General features: G+C 38.7%; 1 protein-coding gene across 2 annotated transcripts; it reads right to left on the bottom strand.

Annotated features, from left to right (window-relative positions):
* Nucleotides 1–20444, bottom strand: ddhd1a (DDHD domain containing 1a). 2 transcript variants are annotated; one of them, XM_087832932.1, is made up of 14 exons: nt 19205–19919; nt 17787–17963; nt 14133–14234; nt 11057–11185; nt 9913–10060; nt 7716–7825; nt 7386–7492; nt 7037–7299; nt 6219–6294; nt 5836–5985; nt 5010–5074; nt 4746–4918; nt 3866–4063; nt 1–2992 (listed from the first exon to the last, which is right to left on the bottom strand). In XM_087832932.1, exons 1-14 carry the CDS (start codon nt 19848–19850, stop codon nt 2808–2810), a joined length of 2529 nt encoding a protein of 842 aa, XP_087689058.1. In that variant the 5' UTR covers nt 19851–19919; the 3' UTR covers nt 1–2807. The 2 variants fall into 2 exon arrangements, with proteins under 2 accessions (XP_087689058.1, XP_006798493.1); XM_006798430.2 differs by lacking the exon at nt 14133–14234 and having other exon boundaries at nt 19205–20444.
* Nucleotides 20445–20676: the final 232 nt, after the last annotated feature.

Raw genomic sequence — 20676 nt, 5'->3', positions numbered from 1 at the left:
TTAAGTACTGATTACATCCAAATTGGAATACTTTATAAAAATGACATTTATACAGTGTTTTGGATGGCAGTTAGAATCCAATACAGGCATGAGTTATTGCACAGCTCCTGGGACATTTCTCCAGATCACCATATCCGTCATCATCCCATTTCATTCAACACACCCACAGTGAGCTTTAATGTACATCCATTTCCCCGAAAGCCATTTATAAGGTCTTTACTAGTCTGTGGACACCTGTGCTAAACTGTTTGTTTAATTATGGCTTTAATCTGGTATTGACAAGAGTGTTGAACCTACAAAACATGTACAAGCAGACATTTCCCTGATACTTGTGGTATCTTTGACAAAAAATAAAAATTAAAAAAATGTATTGTTGTCATTCAAACATCAAAATCTCATACAGTGAAACTTACAGCATATTTTACCAAAATTATCTTTAATGCACTCCAGTTTCTTGTCTGTGACACATTTGAAAATAAGCCTAAATATGAAAATGTGCAAATTTTCACACAAGTTTTAGAAACAATGTTATTGTTACAACTATGTATTTGCTGTGTTGAAACTCACAATGTTTGACTCAATGAATGCAAAGCAAGAACAGCACTGTATTTGAAATACATATCCAGATTGTTTTATGCACCGTAACAGACGGGAAGTAAAGAATAAATAAAAAGTCAAAAACGGGCTGTGTTAAAATAGTTTGTGCAATTTATAGCCCATGAATGTTCAAGAGCCACCAGATCAAATACAGTAACACTTAACTATCCCCCTCCCTTATTAGACCCAGCTTCTGCACTACTTCCTGGTTACCTATCAGGTGATCTCCACAAGGCAGCCTGGTTTAAGTCAGTAGGCCTTTGTACACATAACACAGAAGTTAAAGAAACAACAGTCAGCGACAGCCCTTGTGTGGCACAGTAAAGCTGCAGCTTGCACCATAACAAATTCAAAAACAACTGATTACTGCATTACAATAAGCAGAACACAAGTTAAAGTTGACAATGACAGAAAGGCTCGTCTGTCACATAAATATTTACGAGGACAGTTTCATTTCATAATCTACAGCAAATAAAATCTATTCATTAGAAAAGCCAAAAGCAATCACACGTTTTTAGACAGAATAAAGTTTCTTAGATGTGTGTTGGCACGCTGCATTATTCTTGTCCCAACAATCCATTTACTATTAATTTGACACCATGCAAAGTGAGTAAGCACTAACTTGTGCTGAATCAGTACTTGGAATTATAGCTACAATAACCCCCATCAGTACTACTATTATATTTTTATATATATAATTTTATGATTTTCCATCATTTGCTATCCTTCTTTTCAATTTCAACTGAATTTGTAAGTAAACGATCGAGCTAGCAAAGTGTGAACTGTGGACAAAAAAAAAGGCAAACAAGACATTCGTTTTTATAATGAAGGTAACGTTTAAAAATTAAATAATCTACTCTACTTTTTTTAACTCCAGGCCAACCACAATTTTGCCTTAGCATTAATTGAGCAGGGCATCTAATAAAGGTGACACATACAAGTTATTTGGCCACAAGCTCAAATCCCTTTTTTTTTCTGAGGTAACATCCAGTTTAAGATCCCCAAAGTGTCTGAAAGTTACTAGGAAAAAATATTTCTGTATTTGTTTTAAGAAAAAATACATCTAGTACCAATGATTCATCAATACAAAGCCACGCGGGCAAAAATCATCTCCATAAGTTATCCTCGAAATAGAAGCTTGTATTGAGGATGAAATAGTGATATTGTTTTGAGTGAGTATTTAAGATTTAGATTTTAGACTATGCTTTAGATCTCTACACTGTAAGAAAATAAGTAAATACAATTTAGTCACTGTGTTTGTAAGACACATCTGCCCCCTTGGTACTGCACTATTTATCTGTGACGATTAAACACAAAGGAAAATGTTATTTGTGCAGTACTCTATTTGTGCAGTATAAAACTAGTGTTTTACTTGGGCTTTATTTGGTGCACTCTATTTCAAGACTCAAATAATTGAAAATTTAAAAAAAAATAGAGGGGAAAAAAGTACCAAAATAATAATTATTATAATAATTTGCCAAAATAATATGATTTAATTATAATGCATTATGTGTCTTTTATGTGGGAAAGTAAAGAAATATTATATATTACACATTGCCTTTGTTTGCTCCCATGGGTTTCTTAGCATGCAGTAGCTAAATATTCAACTTGAAGAAGAGAACTTTGCCAAAAATGTTCTTTTCTTTATGTTTGTGTGTGCGCGCATTTGTGTGAGACAGAGAAAAACAAACAAACAAAAATATCAGACATAACTTGACACCTTAGTGACTGAGGCTTAGTCAAATGTGCCCTAAAGTTTCAGACCGAGTCTGTAGCCGAGCAAATTGACTTAGGTATTGTTTTACATGAAATCGATGGACATGATAGACACAGTTCAGCTGTCGAAATTCACACTGGGAATGAAGTTAGAAGTCTCTTCCTCTGGGTGCAACAATCACCTATGCATCAGTGCTTTTGCTCCTAAATAAGAGTTCCTGGTCCACCGGATCCACCATCAGGGTAAGCAATTGTGCAGAACGTAAAAAACAAACAAAAAAGATGAAAAGTTTGGAAGAAAGTTCTGAGTCTGTAAGTAATGATTCCCAAGTATTAAAAGTGCTTGATCGGGAGCCAAACAAAGACAGGACTTTTTTTTTTTAGTGTATTAAAGTTTGTAAGCAAGAAAAAGTAATGAACAAAGTCACTTTATGTGTCACAAGAAATGCTTTCACTCTTTCAGTGTTGTGTTCTGTTTTAAAAAGCATGCTGCCTCACTCTGGATCCGGAGTATCTGCTGGGTTAGAGGGTGTCGCCTTCTGTTTATATATGAAGGTCAACAAGAAGAGAGCTATGTCATGTGAGCACCAGTAGCTTGTGTGTGAGGTCACTGCTGACCAGTAGCGGCTCTCCACCAGACCCTCTCTGAGCTCAAAGTCAATGCGACGCTCAAGCTCCACTGCAAGACAGAAAAAACAAATGAGTAGAAACAGGAAGTATCAAGACAAATGCATAATAATACATGATTAAAAACAGACACCACATGACATCGATAGCCTGCACATAAAAGATGTCCATAGTCACACTGACATCTAGTCGACCGAGCATGTAGTGAGTGAAAGTGTGAATCTGCCTGGAAACCAAGGGCACATCATGCTGATAGTAGTGCCTTGTTCGTCACACAGCAGACATGCCCTAGATTACTCTGCTTTATCCAGTAGCTGTTAACTTCACTTACTACAAATAAAAAAATCCATTTTATTTAGTCTAAGGAGCTTGGAAAGAAAGTGACTGGACTATCACCTCTCATCCGCGAAGCTTCTTCAGTTCTAAAAAGAACTACCATGACCCTGAAGACATCATTTTTATTTATGTATTTTTTCACATTTTCATATTTTTAGACTAAACACACATATCACAAATCAAGAGAACAGTAGGTTTATTTTCATAGATATCTACTCTATCCTCCTTCTTTATGCAAAGAGCAGTCGCCCCCTGCTGGCTATGAGAAAGAATGCAGATGTAGTCCATTTGTCACTTTCTCTGGAGGCTACAAACATCCTTTTCTTTTAAATTAAAAAAAAAAAAAAACATTACTATATTACTATACTATACTATAACTATGTTACTGCATTATTTATTTATTTATCTTTAAATCTAATTTAATTAGATTTAATCTAATCTTGAGTACAGTGAACCTCAGTGCCATTTCAAAAACAAAATACTTAATAAGAAAGTTAACAGATGGATGTGGATGATATACATGTTTTCCTTGTTTACAAACCAAAAAAAAAAAGAATATAAACATTACTCGAGGGATAAGTGAACTTACAGGATGTGTCAGCAGTGGGTGAGGTGGGTCGAGTCAACATAGAGAGGCCGTATGCTGACTGACTTTCTGTGCGCTTTTGCTCCTCTTCTTCAGCACTTGCTCCACCCTCAAGTCCCAGAGACACTGAGGGCTGGCTGTTGGAGCGGGAAAAACGTGAGAAGAGGATTCCTCCAATGCCCTTTCCTATGCTTGCTGCTCCTGTAGTGTCGGAATAAGACAGAAGATAAAGATAAAGCGCCTATATTATGATTTCAAAGTATAAATGCATTCATTATTACAAAAGGAGCATATTCCCATCATTTCCACTTGATGGCACTGTGGAGCTAAAACTGTGATTTGAAAAAAAGAAAAAAAAGAAAAAAAGAATCTCATCTTACCTACATACAACGACCTCTTAGGATAAAATAGATTCATTAATTACAGAGTACAAATAGCACAGGGATTTTTTTCCCAGCTCTCACTCTGAGCACATAGTTGTCATCAGAAATTAAAAGAACAGTCAACAACCTGCACTGATCAGCGACAGTATTACGAACATAGACGAGTGAAGTGTATAAAATTATCTCAGTACAATGCAAAGTTCAGCTGGAAATCCTTGGATCTTCGCATTCACATGGCTATTAATTCAAGAGCGAAAACTCACTTAAGCATTTTTTCAGACTAACACATCAATTACCTTTTACCACAGTAGTCTGTTCCTTCAGGTTCATCTAATCTTATCCTGAAGTAGTGAACAACCACAGACACTGACTCCTGAACGGTCATTACTCTAAACTTCCTTACAGATTATTTTAAAATTCTTTCAAAGTGTATAACTAATGCTGGATAACAAACACTTGTAATAACATAAACACATGTGCTCAGTTTGTGTTGGACTTACCCAATATGCTGGCCTTGCCCAAATTAGTGATTGACTCCCCATAGTGCCTCCGGGGTAGGACAGGTGATGTACTCGGGCTGGGGATGCTTTCTGTATCCGACGTGGGATCTTTAACAGGGTTGAGAAAAGTAGGCCTGATCTCATCATAAGGTGTGGGGTTAGTGGCGCTACACCTGATGAATACACAGACCACAAATAGTCAGAGAATAATTACTTATAAAGTCCATTCAAGGAATAGCAGGGTGATCAAATTCAGGTTGTTACCAGTGTATCTGAACAGGTGCAATGTTGCTATAATGTTTCAAGATGAGTGGCTCCAATCTGTAGGCCTAAAAAGGCAGTAAAACAGCAGTTATTGACATTGCACAGTGGAAAAAACAAAAGACCTAAAATCTTCAGAACAAAGCGCGCCCTAAATTCATGCAGACAAAACTAAATCTTGACTTAAGCACAGTTACATTACATCCACCACATTTCATGTGCATTCAGAAAAAACGTGTGCTCACCAGCAGAGTTTAAGTTTGCTCTCACAGCTAACTTTTATCCTTTAAGTGCACTTTCCCAGACACAGAGCAGCCAGAGTGTCAAGATGGACTACTGTAGGACTGTATGGAGATTGATCAACTTGAAATGTAACAATTTCATCAACTAATATATTCACTTTAATATTTAATACAGCAAATGGAGGCCAATTCAGATTAATCTGAAGGGAAAAATGCACCTGCTATATAAAAAAAGCTTTATCATCACTCTGGGATTTTGGCTAGCTTAGCATTAGCATGCTGTCTGTGCAAATGCTTGCATGGACCCAAAGTTCTGTTAGCAGCATAATGCCGCTGTTTTTGTTCTGAATGTAAATAAAAATTAAAGTATCGTCCATATCCATGCTGTAAACTGTGCCACTAATTTCCTCCTTGGACGCATGAACTGAAATCAGCTGTTTGTAGTGTAAATGGAACTGATAAGCCGACGTGATAGGTAAGCAGGCCGATAATTCCAAGGAACTGAACTACTGGGAACCGGTTCTCGATTTCCTTTCCTGCTCATCTATAAAGGACAAGACAGTGATGGGTACAGTAAGAGTACTGACCACAGGGTCTGTGGGATGGAAGACATTGAAGAGCCTGCTACAAATTGAGGTGGGCAAGATGTGGTCTTGGTGGACACTGGTACCAGGGCGGATTCCTCTAAGTGCCAAAAATACTGCCAGAGGAGAACCCATGCAGAAGAAATTCTCTACCTGAGAAATGAAAGGTGCCAAGATTATTTACTGTAAATGTAGAAGTCTTTGGTACAAATACATCCTGTCTGTATGTATTTGTTGTGTGAATGCCACATTTAATTTCTGTTTTATTTCCTATATGGATATATATTCATTTATTTTAGGAGTACAGAACATTAGTTTAACACCTAAAAGTTTGTCAAAGATTCTTACACATTACAGTAGTGATATTTTACAAAGCAATATAGTACCTTGAATTTGAGGGCTGGGGGGGCTGAGGGTTTAGAGGCCTCGAGTGTGGCGAGTTGATTTTCCAGCTCTTGTAACCTGCAACAAGAAGCAAGTAAAGAAGCCCAAACTACACCTTATAAAGAAATTTGAAACTTCTAAACTCTAGCGTGAAAATCTCTTTCAATATTGATACCCATTGCCCCATTAACAAAAGAGGCCAGTCATCAAAAAGTCCCCTTTTCAGTCAGATCAATAAACCTTATTACAGCATTTTCTTGTCTTACAAAGTTAATGGTGCACACAATAATGGCACACAGCGCGACGGGCAGTGGCCAGCAGATATATTACTCTGCAGCGCGCACACACGCACACACACGCACACGCACACACACACACACACACACACACACACACACACACACACACACTAGGCTTGATGTTAAATTTAAAGATATAAACTGAGTGACAGTAACACTGAGTCACTGATGTTATGGCATAGATGATTAAGGGAAACATTCGGAGTAAAGTAAAGTTCAATGAATCAGATTTTTGGAGGTAAAATAAACATTTAATTATGAGCTTTTCATTAAAATTCAGTTTGAATGGCTCTTTTTTAAAAATATTTTAATAAACATGTTAAATTTAACCTATCTAATTCGACTACAAAGCTGAATTTGGGAGGGGGTTGCCATTAACGTATCAAAACTCAATTCTCAAGGCTCCTTGACATTAACCGCTTTAAACTCATATCTTTTAGGATCCAAACAGACACAACTGAACTGAACACAACTATACATACAGCCCCTGAGAGTCATTAACCTACAAAGGAAAGCTCTACCTGTTCCTTGTTTGCCTCTGCTGCTCTAAAAGGTGCCTCTCTTCATAGGACATCCAGCGAAGGTCTAGGTCCTCCTCCACCACGCGATGCTCCTGCAAACAAAACCGCACGGGATCCCAGCCAGTAATGATGTCATACGTGATGACACAGCCAAGAGAGTGAGACACGATGGACACTTTGCCACCCTTTTTCTCGAAATCAGGGTTCCGTGAACAGAAAAGTGAGTAGAGCTTGTTCAGCTCCTCTGTTAGACCCTTGGTAATCTGATGAGAGAGAGAATGTGAAATAATGAGAAGAGACGAAGAGAGAGCACCAGCGACTCTAATTACTGAATCTGTATGACTCTTACTTCATCCCGGTAAAGAGGGCTGTTGTAATACATGATATCCATGGCACTGCTGTTGAGAAGGTCTCTCAGTCCTCTCACTTTGTCTGGTGTGATCGAGTCTACCGTATCTGCAGAAACATACCCACATCTGAGCACAAAAAAAGAGCTAACGACAACAGACTATTGTTCATATATGCAGTCATCAAAAAAGTATTTCTTCCACAAAAGATCAGAATAATTTAGCTGAAATAATCCTGGCCAATATCAGAGAAGCCAGTTTAGGAATTTTCTCTAGTTGCCGTCCAGACTGCACAGCTGCACTACAGGAAAGATAACAACATGCATGCACACCTCCGTCCAGTGTGAGTTTGGAGCGCCACTCGACAGGCAGGAACTCCACATGTTCCTCATTGTGCTCTGAGAAGTGTTTCTCCTCCATCTTCCTCACACCCTCCCGCAACCTAAACATACAATAACAAAACAGAATATAATGTATTTAACAACAATATTGCAGATATACAAATGAAGGACTTAAGAGTGCATTTGGGAATACGCTGTTTAGTAACAATGTCATTGTCACATTGTCTCAGGAGCAGTTTATTAAAACGACAGATTCGAAGTCTAAATCTATATAGTCTTAGTCATACGACTGTCAGACAGAAAAGAATGATGTCCATTTTACTGATGCAGCTGCTTCCCTTGTGCAGCATGCATACAAAGGCTACACTGCTATTAGCCCTATATGGGGCACCATTAGCTTGCAGGATACACTAAATACACAAAGAGAGACGGGTGAGGCAGTTGTTGACATGGATAAATGGAGGTTGGGAGAGGCTTTTAAATGACTGCACTGTGAATAGAGCACCTAATGCACGTTTTGACAGGACTTTCAGCTGTGTGTAGGGGAAATGCTCAAAGGTCTGAGTGCTGCTTTACAGCTTTCCCAAGTTTTGTAAGGTTTTCCTTGCTTTTAGATTGGCTTTAATGGAGACAGTCAGGTTTGGCATTTGAGGATTAGCAAGTTTACACTGTCTGATTTTGTCTTAGGACATTGTAACTGCAAAATCTCACCACAATTTGCTTCATCAATATACATGTAAGACACTGAAAAGACAAATACCTAATATTACTTCAGGTAAAAAGAAGCAACCAAAAACCAAACAAATACATCAAGTTTTCAGGATGATTGTTTCTCTTGGCTGAGAAAGTGTGTGCGCTATAATCTACATGAAGATAGAAGAAATGTTTACAGTATGTTTACAGTAAACATTTACATTGCAGCTTGACTCTGTACTTTATCTGCCTTAACTCCTTAGTTTGTGACACAGTGACAATTCTGCACAAGTGTAATTAAAGCTTCCACACCTATGGTCCAAGGCTATTACAGTTATTCCTTTAGATAAAAACAGACATATGAAAGGACTGCATCTAGCTTAAGCCACATATGATCAATACTGTATACACAGCTGAACTTCAGTGAGTTCAAAAGAGAAACTGATGCTGTGATAACTTACTTTATCAGATTTCTATAGACAGAAGTATCTATTGTGCACTGTCATATTAAGCTCTACATAATTTACAATTTTCGAAGTTCCTCATAACAAGATATAACTTTTGACAAAATTTATCTCCACCTTAAGACAAAAGAAACTCAGCAGGCTTATTCTAGTAACGTATCAACACAGCATCAAGCTGACTGTTTTGTTTTTATGTGTCGAGTGCTCTATAGAAAATCCAAATAAAGAGTTACATCTTCCCACTGGCATGAAATCTGGACAGATGAAGGTTATATAACCAATGAGTATATAAAACACTGAGACAGAATGGCACGACTTGATTAGGAACTGATTAGGACTGGAAACATGGGCAAAAACTGTAACCACATTTTTGCCTATGTTTCCAGTCCTGGAAACAGCTGGTTTTATTCTGCACACATGAATCCTGTCATTTTTCTTTACTTACTTTTATAGAACTGCATTTCCCTGTTCTGTTGTGTCTATGTGTGTTATTTTTAAGGTTTGGTACACTGTGTGATCACACATTAACAACGCAAGTGTAAAGTAACAGAACGGCATGAGCAGACCAAGAGTGAGAAAGATGGGTACAGAAAATGAGATCATGCAGGAGAAGAAAACAAAGTCTGCAGGAGTGGAGGGGGGAAAACTGAATGATTTAGAGGATACTGTTGCATGAGCATATTATAATGCTCATGCAACAGTGCTTCAGTTATGCACTCTGACACTTCAGAAATGCACTAGCTACATAATTGGCAACAAAAGAAGACAGACAGGTATGTGTCAGGTATATGTGTCAAATCCATCATATCACATTACAAAAAAACCACAACAAAATCTGTTTGTCTGTTTTTAGCAGAGAGAACATGAACTTTGACAGTTCCAACATTACACCACAGTACGTCCCAGGAAGACTTTTCTTACAATGCCTTTGAGTTCATCTATACTAGGTTTCAATTTTATTCCGATTCCATTGGAATGAAATTGAAAGTACTGCTATCATAAAAAGAACAAACATACAGGTATTAACTCACATTCCAGTGTTTTTAATAATGCGCCCCTGGTCCATCTTCTGTCCAATGCCATGAACCACAAAGACAATGTGCGTAGTCTGAGGGGGTCTGTCCTCAGGTGAGGCCTCCTCAACATAACCCCGATGGAGCCGCGTACCGCTGCTTGAGGCTAAAAGACAAGTAAGGATGGGGTTGGAGTTTCATTTTACAAAAGCAAGCTTTAAAAAGAAAAAAAACCCCAGCTATTTAAACTTAGTGTTTTATGTAGAACATTATTTAAAAACACATTACAACTATGTTCACCAGAAAGCTATAAAAAGCTGCAGTGATGGAGTCCAAAGAGGCCAGTAGGTGAAACCTGGGAACCCTGCTGTGATTGTGGCTGCCAATGTGTCAATGGGGCCAAGTGTGTCACCTTATTTAGAATCTATAATCTAGTCTAGTCATGTGTTACACAGCAGGGTAATAGTATCTACTGGACTGCTGCCTGGTTAGCACTAAATGAACATCTCAGGTAAAATTGAAATAACCAGGTCCATCTTGTCCTGAAAGCAGGAGAGATTAATGTGCTGTAGGGTTTGGAGACTGTAGATCAGAATAGAGTCATCCATCCGGATCAAACATCAATTGCTTTTTGTCATCTTTTCAGTAGCACATGGGCCCTTTAAGCACTTGGCAGATGGACACAGAGTGACCTCCTGGGCTAATCCAGTTAGGACACTGTGTTTAAATACCTGATGCAAACTACAAATGCATTAATATACAGGTCGTTTTGTGCACTGGACGAGACGCTTGTTCAAGCTCACGAAATAGGAAATCAATTCGATTTTCTGACTAAACACTTGGCTTCACACATTTTATAGGCATATCCTTAGCAAAGAGGATAAACTTAAATTTATCTCCACCTATGCAAGTGTGCATGTTGAAATCTGTAAGGCTTGAGTCAGTTACTTCATGCTAACCTTTAGCAGATATGCTTACCATAACAATGTGTTAGCAAGCTAGTGTCGGCTGAATACCACACAGTACAACACATGCATGTAAAGTCAAGGGATCCTAGTAATTGTAGTTTGAAATCATTTAAGCAGATATGATGAGTTTCTGTACCATGCTTTCATCAGAAATGCTATTAAATAAATAAAGGAAACCTTAAGTGGTTACACACCTTTGGAGAAGCCCAGTTTCTGGGTGACTGTTCTTGCAATTTTGGAAGTTGTGGCATCGCTGTAGAGGTAGATCTCGTCCACACTGTGCCAATCCACATGTGATCGACTCAGCTTTAGACTATGGATGGCTGCAGGGGGCAGTGAGAGAGAGGAGTGAGTACATGAACAGTTAGAGGAAAGAAAGGACACAAGGAGATTGTTTGGGGGGCGGGGGAGGGGGGGGGGAATAGAAGGAAAAACTAAGGTAACAGGAAAAATTAAAATAAATCAAATTTACAAAGCAGTAATTAGGAATGTGGCGCAAATCAGCAAAAGTAGGAACAAACTAGTCTAACGGCTTGATAAAATGCAGCATAGAGCATTGATCTGCAGACAGAAAAACACCTCAAACCAACACAAATTATGTTTGCAGATTTCAGCTCTCAGTGCATCATCAGCTGAAGATATATTTGGTACTGATATCTACATTTAGTTCTCTTACTGTTATTTTTTTCCTCCTGGTTCTCAATTCAAAGTGTAATGCAGTGACTAGAGCAAGTAAGAGCAGAGGTAGACTAGAGAGGCACCATTTGCTACAGAAGCTAAGAGCAATAGGTGAGACTGGTTCATCAACAGTTATTTATGTCTCTGTCCTTTAAGTGCATTGTGCAATCAAATTAATTTGAACAAGACTGGTGGAAAACTCATGCACTGGTCCAGTGCACAGTCCATTGTCTGGTTCACACACTATTGTACAGCAGCTGAAGGTCACATTTCTTCACATTGCTCGGAACCAAACTGGGAATTAAAACCCTTAAGAACAAAAAAGTATAGTACTTGGAAAAATGCCATTTTCCAGATTATGTTCTCTAGTTTCAAACTCTTAATATGGTCACACAGACCCTGGGGAAAAAATGGAACTGCATTACTATTACGCAGAGAATCTAATTTCTTAAAGTTTAAATGCAGTTTTTACTTAATAACAGAGTACTGTGTCACAACTATGCATCATTTCCAGATTTTTATTAATTAAACATTCCTAACAAAATGGAAAGATAAATAGTAAAATAGTAAAAGTAAATTTGAGAATTTATCAGCTCCCTCTAATACACCTGAATTTAAAATGTGCTGATGCATCTGTTAAACTGGTCTACCGTTGCTTGGCAGGATACTTTCATTGTGGGTAGGTTTGCTTTATGGGTAATGTGATGACAAGCCATTATTAAACTGTACCAAAGACCTGTTCACTTTGAATGTAACCAGTCCCAAACTGAATGACTGCCTCTAAGAAATGAGGATAGCTTGTAGAGATTGAAAAAAGAAATGTTTGTTGAAAAGAACAGGCAAAGTGACAGGTTGTCACTTTTATTTGGCAGATAAAAAAATAGTTCTTTGTGACATTCTTTCCATTTGAGGGAATTCTTAGAAAGTTTTCTCTGTCACATATATTTCCGGTCATTTTAAAACTGCATCACCAAATACTGACAGTAATCAACAAGAAAGGGAAACGAGCAGTTCTTCTTAGAAGAGCGCCTTTTGCCAACCAGGCTGGTTTCATCTCAAACAGACTCCTTACCTCATATCTTTGTACTCAGAAGACACCATACAGGTGAAAAGGAGGGTGGCATTTGCTATAAGAGCTGCACAGTTCTAAACAAACTAGTTTGAGGCCAACTCAAACTGTTGAGACTTATCTGTAGCCAAATCCACAGTAAAACAGGAGATACTTAATAACAGGAAAAAACTAGGAAGTATGCCTAACTTCTCCACTTTACTGGTTTTATTAATATCAAATGTTTGAGTGAAAATTGTTGACTGATGTTTAGTGCTGTAAAATAACACTTCCTGTTTTACAGTGAAAGGCAGCAGGTAAGGAAATGAAAGTAAAAGAGGAGGGGATCAAAATGTACACATGGACAGACAGACAACCAAAAAAAAAAGAACTCACTGAGCTAGATCTCTAACAGCCTGTCAAGAATTACCAAGAGACACAGGATGAGATTATATGTTATACAGGGATGGGCAAGGAGTGAAGGAACTGGGGACTCTTGAAGAAAGAAACTTCATCTATGCAAGAATCTCAAATCTGGAGAGAGGTAAAAATAAATAAATAATGGGAATAAGAATAAAAGGCAAAATTGAAATAAAATGAAATAAACTGGCCTGGGACTGTGACATTTGTTCCTGACGAAAAGTTTCAACTTTTTTCTTGACTATGTCTTGACAAAAATAACAGATTCCTTTCATCCAGGGCCGCCTCAGAGCAGCAAAGACAATCCAATTTTCATGTGATATAGCAACTAGGCTTTAGATCGGCTGCTTCAGATTTACTAGAAGATGAGGACACAGACCCCAGGACTTCTCTATTCAATAAATCCAGAACTAGGACAGTGATGGACTTGAAAGAAGCTGTTAAGGGTTATAATAGTAACTGTTCATAAATGGCTTCTATGTTTGGCTCATCAATTGTGCTTGGCTCTCAACAAAGAGCTTTGTTCATGGCCCTTAAAGTGGGAGCTTGTGATGGTGGTTCATTAATGGTACAGTCATACTGCCAGAGGACTGAGATAAAGAGAGCAAAGAAAGAGTAAGTAAGAAACGGAGAGGAAAGGAGTTTTTTCGTTTTTGTTTTTTTAAAAGACAGCAAAAAGCCTTCAAAAGGCTTTTTTAAAGACTAGCTTATTTATTCCATGTCTACTGGCATTAGGGATCTTGCTCTGGTAGTTGAGTGAACCCTGTTGTCTACTCACTATTCCAGCAAGGAGATGAAAGACACATATGCAGGATTCCCCAAAAAGCAGCAATGCTAACAACTATAGCACAAAACTCTAAGTATATACACAAAGGAAGATGTTCTAGCAACTAGGCCCAGTTAAGGCTGCAACACAGAAAGCAGCCTAAATTCCTTTAAAACATCTGCTAACTGAGCCTAGGTCTAGCTTTTAAATAGTCAAATTATTTCAAAAGTTTGAACCACACAAGAAAGAAAACTCAAGTTCCAAAGAGACCAAGCTGCTATAAGAAGGGGATACAAGCTAGATCTAATACACCAGATTTTTTAGGGGGAAGAAAAAATAAAATTGTATTTTACAGTACCTTGGCAGCGTTTGCGCTTGTGACATGTAGGTTTAGTACTCGTCTGATATCCACTCCATTTGAACAGAAAAGGGAGGTAGAAAGGGGGCAGGTGGGAGAGAACTAACAACCAACAGTGAGTGAGTAATGGCCATTACCCTGGTGTCACACAGACTACTGCTGTCATCACTCTAGAACAAGTAGCTCTATCAAGTAGTGCTGCAGTCAGGTTACCACTTTAACCAGGACAGACTAAGAGTCTGCGCTGGTTACCGCAGCGACCTGGTGGCTATTTGAAATGTCCTGATACAACGCAAACTTATTGTGAGCCTTCAGGCCAAAAATGCAGCACTGTTTGACATGTGCTATAGATGACATTTTTACACTTATCAAAGAAGTACAGAGAATATCTACACATGTCATGACTCTGACTATACAGGCTACAAATCCCCATTATTTCTTTTTGTTTACGTGTACTACATAAGTTCACGTCTAACAGCATTAACAGTACTTATTTTTCCATTTCACTTAATGAATAATTCATACGTTCCTATTTATAACCATTTTGAGGAGGTGATGCTGAAACCAACCTACTGACTACATTTTTACAAAGAGCTCTGAATAAGTATCTGGGAGATTATCTCCAATGCCTCCCTTACCTGGAGCAGCACAGATTAGAAGATGTATTTCTTTCCACTGTGAATAATCTAATTGCTTTGTATATGATTTAATTAGTTAGAGATAAGTAGGTGTTTTAGTTTAATTGCAAGTGCTTAGAAGTGGTGAGAATGAGGATAATTTACTGCCATATCTTATTGGACGACTGATCTAATTTCATTTTCTCCTTCAATAAATGAGTGTCAGCTTGTGAAAACAGCCATATGAAACCACACACATATGTCAACTGTTTGATAGACGCTAAAACTTGGTTATTCATAATATTTTATCATGACCTGGGTAATTTTTTCTCTATTGATTTTATTACTAAATTTATGCTAGTATTTTAATTAGTAAGAAAAATGCTACGTGACAAAATTAGTTCCACAAACATGTAGGCTTTCTCAAATTTGTTAATCAAATCAGCAAGTGCACAAGACATGTCTCACTAAAACATTCAATCAAAGACAACATAGACATCAGACTTGCAAATACTGGTAGAGGTGAAAAGCTGTGGAGGACAGAACTGCTGAGTGTATGGGAGGGTTTTGTTATAAAAGCTACCAGTAATGTGCATTTGGGCATTACAGCACTGATGGATCCATTCATAACTAAGTGGTTCCTTATGATTGAGATACCGAGTATGAGAAGAAGCAGTCCAAACAGGTCACAGTGAACTGATAACCTTCATCTGTTCTGCATCATATAATATAAAACTATCTTTGCGGATAAGATAAAACAAATCCCTTTACCAACTCTTTGTTACAGTAGGCTGTGAATGTAAACACTGTAAAACTGACTCTTCCTGCCAAATGACTTCAAGACTTGATTGTAACCTAAGCACAAGTCAGTACCATACATCTGTCAAATGTGTGCTATGTTATTAAGTGTGAATTTTCTGTTTCTTTTAAGTATGTATCAGTCATCAATTATCCCATGGTGTTCCTACACTCTGGTGTTTAATAAAATGTAGCAGAATATGCAGCACACAAACTAACTTATGAGGCTTGCCTACATCAAACGACACAAACTGCATTGCTCAAAGATGACACAGTGTCCAGCCTGCACGCTTTGTTTTTTCCCTGACGTCTTTTAAGGCTGACATACTGGACACGCCCTATAGTTTTCACTACTGGCTTACACCAGTGATCACCATCTGCGATTCCTGTCAGCTTAAGACTCAAATGACAGCAGGCACTCTTTGAAGAAAGTGTCAAACGGTAACAATAAAAAAAATAATAATAGGGGGTGACGCCACTGTTTCATTTTCTATAACAGTAAAAATCACAATGAATCCTCACTTCATAAAATACACCATATCACGCATGGGTGACACATCAGATTTAACTCTTCCTTGTTTATTATTTAAGAAGAACCAGCAGAAGCAGTATATCAGCCAATATTTTGCACTTGCACCACACTGATGACGATGTACCTGCAGAGCATACTGGTATGCCTACCATGTCTCCTGCTGCACTAACATTTAGTCTAGGCTAGTGAACACAATAAAAATAGTAGCAATAGGTAAAGGAGACAGCAGTATCTTGGGGAATGCATTTACTGCAGTACTGTCAGGGATTGCTGCCTTATTTAATGACACATTTATAGATTGTGGTGCTAGTCCTTAATGTTGTCAGGGCTTCAAATGATTAGTTTCAAGATAAAACATATTTCTTTAAAAGCTGCCTGAAGGAAGAACTCAAACAAGGTGAATTATCAGGAGCTACCATTCACTTTCCCTTCATGCTTTTACAAATATAAGAGGAAAATACTTTTTTTTCATGCAGATCTTGAACGTTGCCAAGATACGCACTACATGAATGCACATGCAAATGATGGCTCTTTAGGTTTTATTAACATATATATCTTACGTATGGCTTTCAAAGGGTGAGTAGGTTATTTTCCCTTGCAGTAGTACATTAGACAAGTTAAATTTAAGGTCTTATGATCTGCGATTTGAGTAATGGAGAGTCTGCCAAGTGTCACAAAACCAATTTGTGGGGCCCTGTACATTATTTCTCTCACCTTGCAAATAACTGGACTTTGAGCCCTCTTTCCACTACGACTTTATACACTTGCATCCATATACTTCGAAATCTCTTAGCATCCGTGTATACAATGTGTGTCAAACATGAGCGACTTTATATCGTTTTCTCTTATATGTCTTGAGATTAAATAAAAATTGAAGAAAGATAGTGACATGTAATGTCACTAAGATTGAAGCAAGGTATGTAATGTAGTACACAAGTCCCAGATTACCTTGGTGATATTGTGAGTCTTGTTTTTACAATAAAGACTAAACTTTTCCCACCATCTTTATCAGCTGCTGCATGCTTTTCTCTCTGCTTTTGCTCTATTTATCACACACCCACACACTTATCACCAGTGAAGGTCTTGTAGATCTGGCTGCGTAAAGGAGACTGCTGAATCAAAGAACCCCTTTCTTATTGCCTTTCACAGCTAAATGCTGCTACATTTTGCTTGAGCCAGCCCTCAGAGGAGGACCAGACAGAATGTACGAGTTGCACCTGCTATATACTAGAAGGGTGACATGACAAAACCTACAATCACATGAATGGACACACCTGCCTCATTCATTTCAACTGAGTGTGCATCTACACTAGCAACTTTGAGCTGTCTCAAAATTGCTCATTTATGACTCTGGTTACTTTTATTCTAGTTTCACTGTAAAGATTTGGTGCGTTTTTCACTGACTTACTTTTTGAAGGAATTTATAACCAGCAATGGCTATGAGAGCATTTAATCTTCTCACTTGCATTCGCAGTCATCAGTAGATGCATTGGAAGGTTATTACTCAACGACATTCTGGCTATTGCAACAATCAGCATCAGATTAAGCTATGATCTAGTTAATAAGTTCATTTACTGTGTTAGTTATAAGAATGGATGCTTCAGTGCTGTGTTTTTTAACGCATTTTTGTCTTTAAACACTTTATATTACAGAATTTACTGCACCAAGGTTAAGGCTGTCCTGCCCTTGCCCTTCCCCAGTGCTCACCATCTTTACTATCAATGGTCCTGGGAACCAAATCCATCTCAAAGGTATCCTGCACGTGTTGCCCACGGAAATGGTTAAGGTGCTCCCGTTCGATGAGGTCGCTTTCGTCTTCATCTAATGGCAACCAAGTACCATCGATAAACCACTGGCCTCTCATCACTGGGATATGGTCTTGTTCTGTAGGACAACAGGCATTATCTAGTATCAGATCCAAAACAAAACAAATAGCTCCTTGCATGGATGGGAATCATGAAATTTCAATTTTTGGTAAGGAATAAATATATTGCTTTATTTAGCAAGTAGAAATGAAAGTAAGTCGGTTTCTGGAAACTGAATCCTTTCGTTGTAACTCAACAAGTCTGACAAATCCTGGGGGGCAAAGTCTCAGTGGTTAATGCAGAGAGGCCATGTTTGATTACAGTCTTGAGTGACATCATTAAGTAATTCTCTGGTGGTGAATAAGAGTGTAGGATCTTAAATTAGGCTGCCTTAGAAAGAGAACTTCTCTCTCTCTACAGAGTGAGCCTGTTCAAAGTCTGTCTATTTCTATTTAAAGACAAAAGTGTTCTAAAGCTAATGTAGACACATAAACTGACAGTAGGTACAGTTCAGTCAAGTAAGTTTGTTAGGCTTGTCAGCAATATGCCAAACTAAAGCTAAGAACTATTTAACACAACCTTGATTTTTATTTTTTAATTTTCAAAACATTCTGATGTTTTTTATCTTATAGTATATTAATGACCTTTATACATGTTCCATTGTGTAAACTAATCTCTCACTTGTGAACTGATATGCTTTGGATGACTATTCAAACGTCCTCCTTTAGTATCTATTTCACATTCTTAACTGTTAACGTAGCCTGCAGACCACACTGAAAGAGTACAGAGAGGGTCTCAATACAACCACAGCATCAACAACTGTGAAAATAACCTCTTCTGTAAATGTCATTTGAAATTAAGCTTCAAAAGACCCAGTTAGCCATGAACCCTATTCATTCAGGTCAGGTTTTCCAAAGCGCTATAGCAACTGCCTTCCTTTGTTCCCTGCCTTTTCCTGGAAATATCCACGAATTAGTTAATGCAGATCAGCTGAGCTCAATACACTGACATCCAGAAAAAAAGGCCAGATGAAGTACTTAGCTTGCAAGAAAACAAAAAAAGAAAACAATGCAGTCTACAGTAAGTGTCTACAGAAAATGCATACTCAGCTACAGGTTTAACATTTAAACTAGAACCTTTTACAGAACAGTGTGAAGTGTTTTGGCAGCTAATATATTGCAGATCTCTGTAGTTTTCATAACCTCTACGTGAGGTTTGACTAATATAAGTTGTGTTTCTTATTCTCTACCAGGAGCTACTTTACATGTGACTGATGCAGAGGTGATTTAAGTTGGGTTGCATTGGGGTGTTTATACTTACGTTTCCAGTAGACAGGATAGCATTGTCTCTGTATTATATCAACCTGATAGAGTCCTCCTCGCACACACACTGACTCTACATTGAGTTCAATGCTTTCAGCGTCCCTCTCATCAGAGGACACGGTGGATGTGTCCAAGGACCCGCGGCCTCCGTGCACACTGCTGGTCCTCGTTTCTGCTGGCACTGCACCGTTCATCCCTCTGCTCTCCAGCTCTCTAGACCCGCTCTCCTCCTCTCCTCCACTGGCCTGGGGGCATGCTGCACCGGGGTTCAGCTCGCAGTATTTCCGAAACATTAGCTCAATATTAAGTGAATCGTGGCCCAAAAAGGGCTTCCAAGTTTTCTTGTCCTCTTTGTAAAACCACCGCACTTCCTCCGGACCGAGCTCCGTGACCACCTCGTTGAATCTATGTCTGGAGCTGTTGGATCTAGATCTCTTTCTCCTCTCGAACAGAGGACCGGTGTTATTCCCATAGTTGTCATACTCAGGAGAGCTGCTGCTGAGGTAGTCTTCCTGGGAGTTCAGGTCCAACACCAGACCGCCTTGAGCGCTGTGATGTCTGGCGTGTAAAAGCGGCAGCTGCCCTTCCAGTCCCGACTGGACTGAGGACATCCCAGCCTGCAGTGTTTCATCGTCGAGACTCATCTCGTGACAGCACGAAAACACATCGCTTCTCAAAACCCACTCTTTGTTGCCAGTAGTGTCAGCGCTGACCTTTTAGTATAAAAAGAGCTTAATGGAGGGATTTTGGTTGTAATGTTGATGCTGCTCATAACTATCCAAGAAACCCGACCTCAGCGCTGTGCTCACTGCACCTTCAGAAAGCGGTTACTGCTCCGCGGCAGCTATCGTCAGGCTTCATATTAGTCCAAAAATGAAACTTTCATAAAGAAACACGCCTAGACCAACTTCCATCACATTTCCTGAGCGCACCACAGCTGTCGCTACATCACCTTGTTAGCCCAGCTTGCTAGCTGGCTAAGCTAATACCGGCTGGAGAACTCGGAGAATTGCGTATTAGCGAATCTGCAGCGATAAAACGAGAAACGAGTTTTCTTGTCCTTTAAGTGAAATAAAAATATGTCAAACCACTTTCCTGTTATCGACTTGCTGTAACGCTGCTTGACAAGAGTAAATATTACCGTCACTATACTTTGAGTGTTCCGGGTCACTGTGGAATTTCCGATTCATTCGTTGACAAACAAATCTCGCATAGTGCGCTAGCATGCGTGTGCTTGACAGCAGGTCACGGGATTCATGAACGCGCACGTAGAAACTGTGACAACATTACGTCACTCCGCCCTCTGTTTAAAAACTGAATTGTTCTTATCGTGCACTAGATGGAGATAGAAACCTATAATAGCCGTTGGGAACGAATCTATTGCAATGATCATGACAATGCTCTAATTCCCACTAGATGACAGTAAAGACTTGTTCATTTTAAAGAGATTCCTAATGTCACCGCTTTAGG

This window comes from Neolamprologus brichardi, chromosome 19 (assembly GCF_056152115.1).
Source record: "Neolamprologus brichardi isolate AB-2024 chromosome 19, ASM5615211v1, whole genome shotgun sequence".
Classification (NCBI taxonomy): domain Eukaryota; kingdom Metazoa; phylum Chordata; class Actinopteri; order Cichliformes; family Cichlidae; genus Neolamprologus; species Neolamprologus brichardi.
Note: the sequence above shows the minus strand (reverse complement) of the source record. Positions and strands in the feature narration are given on the sequence as shown.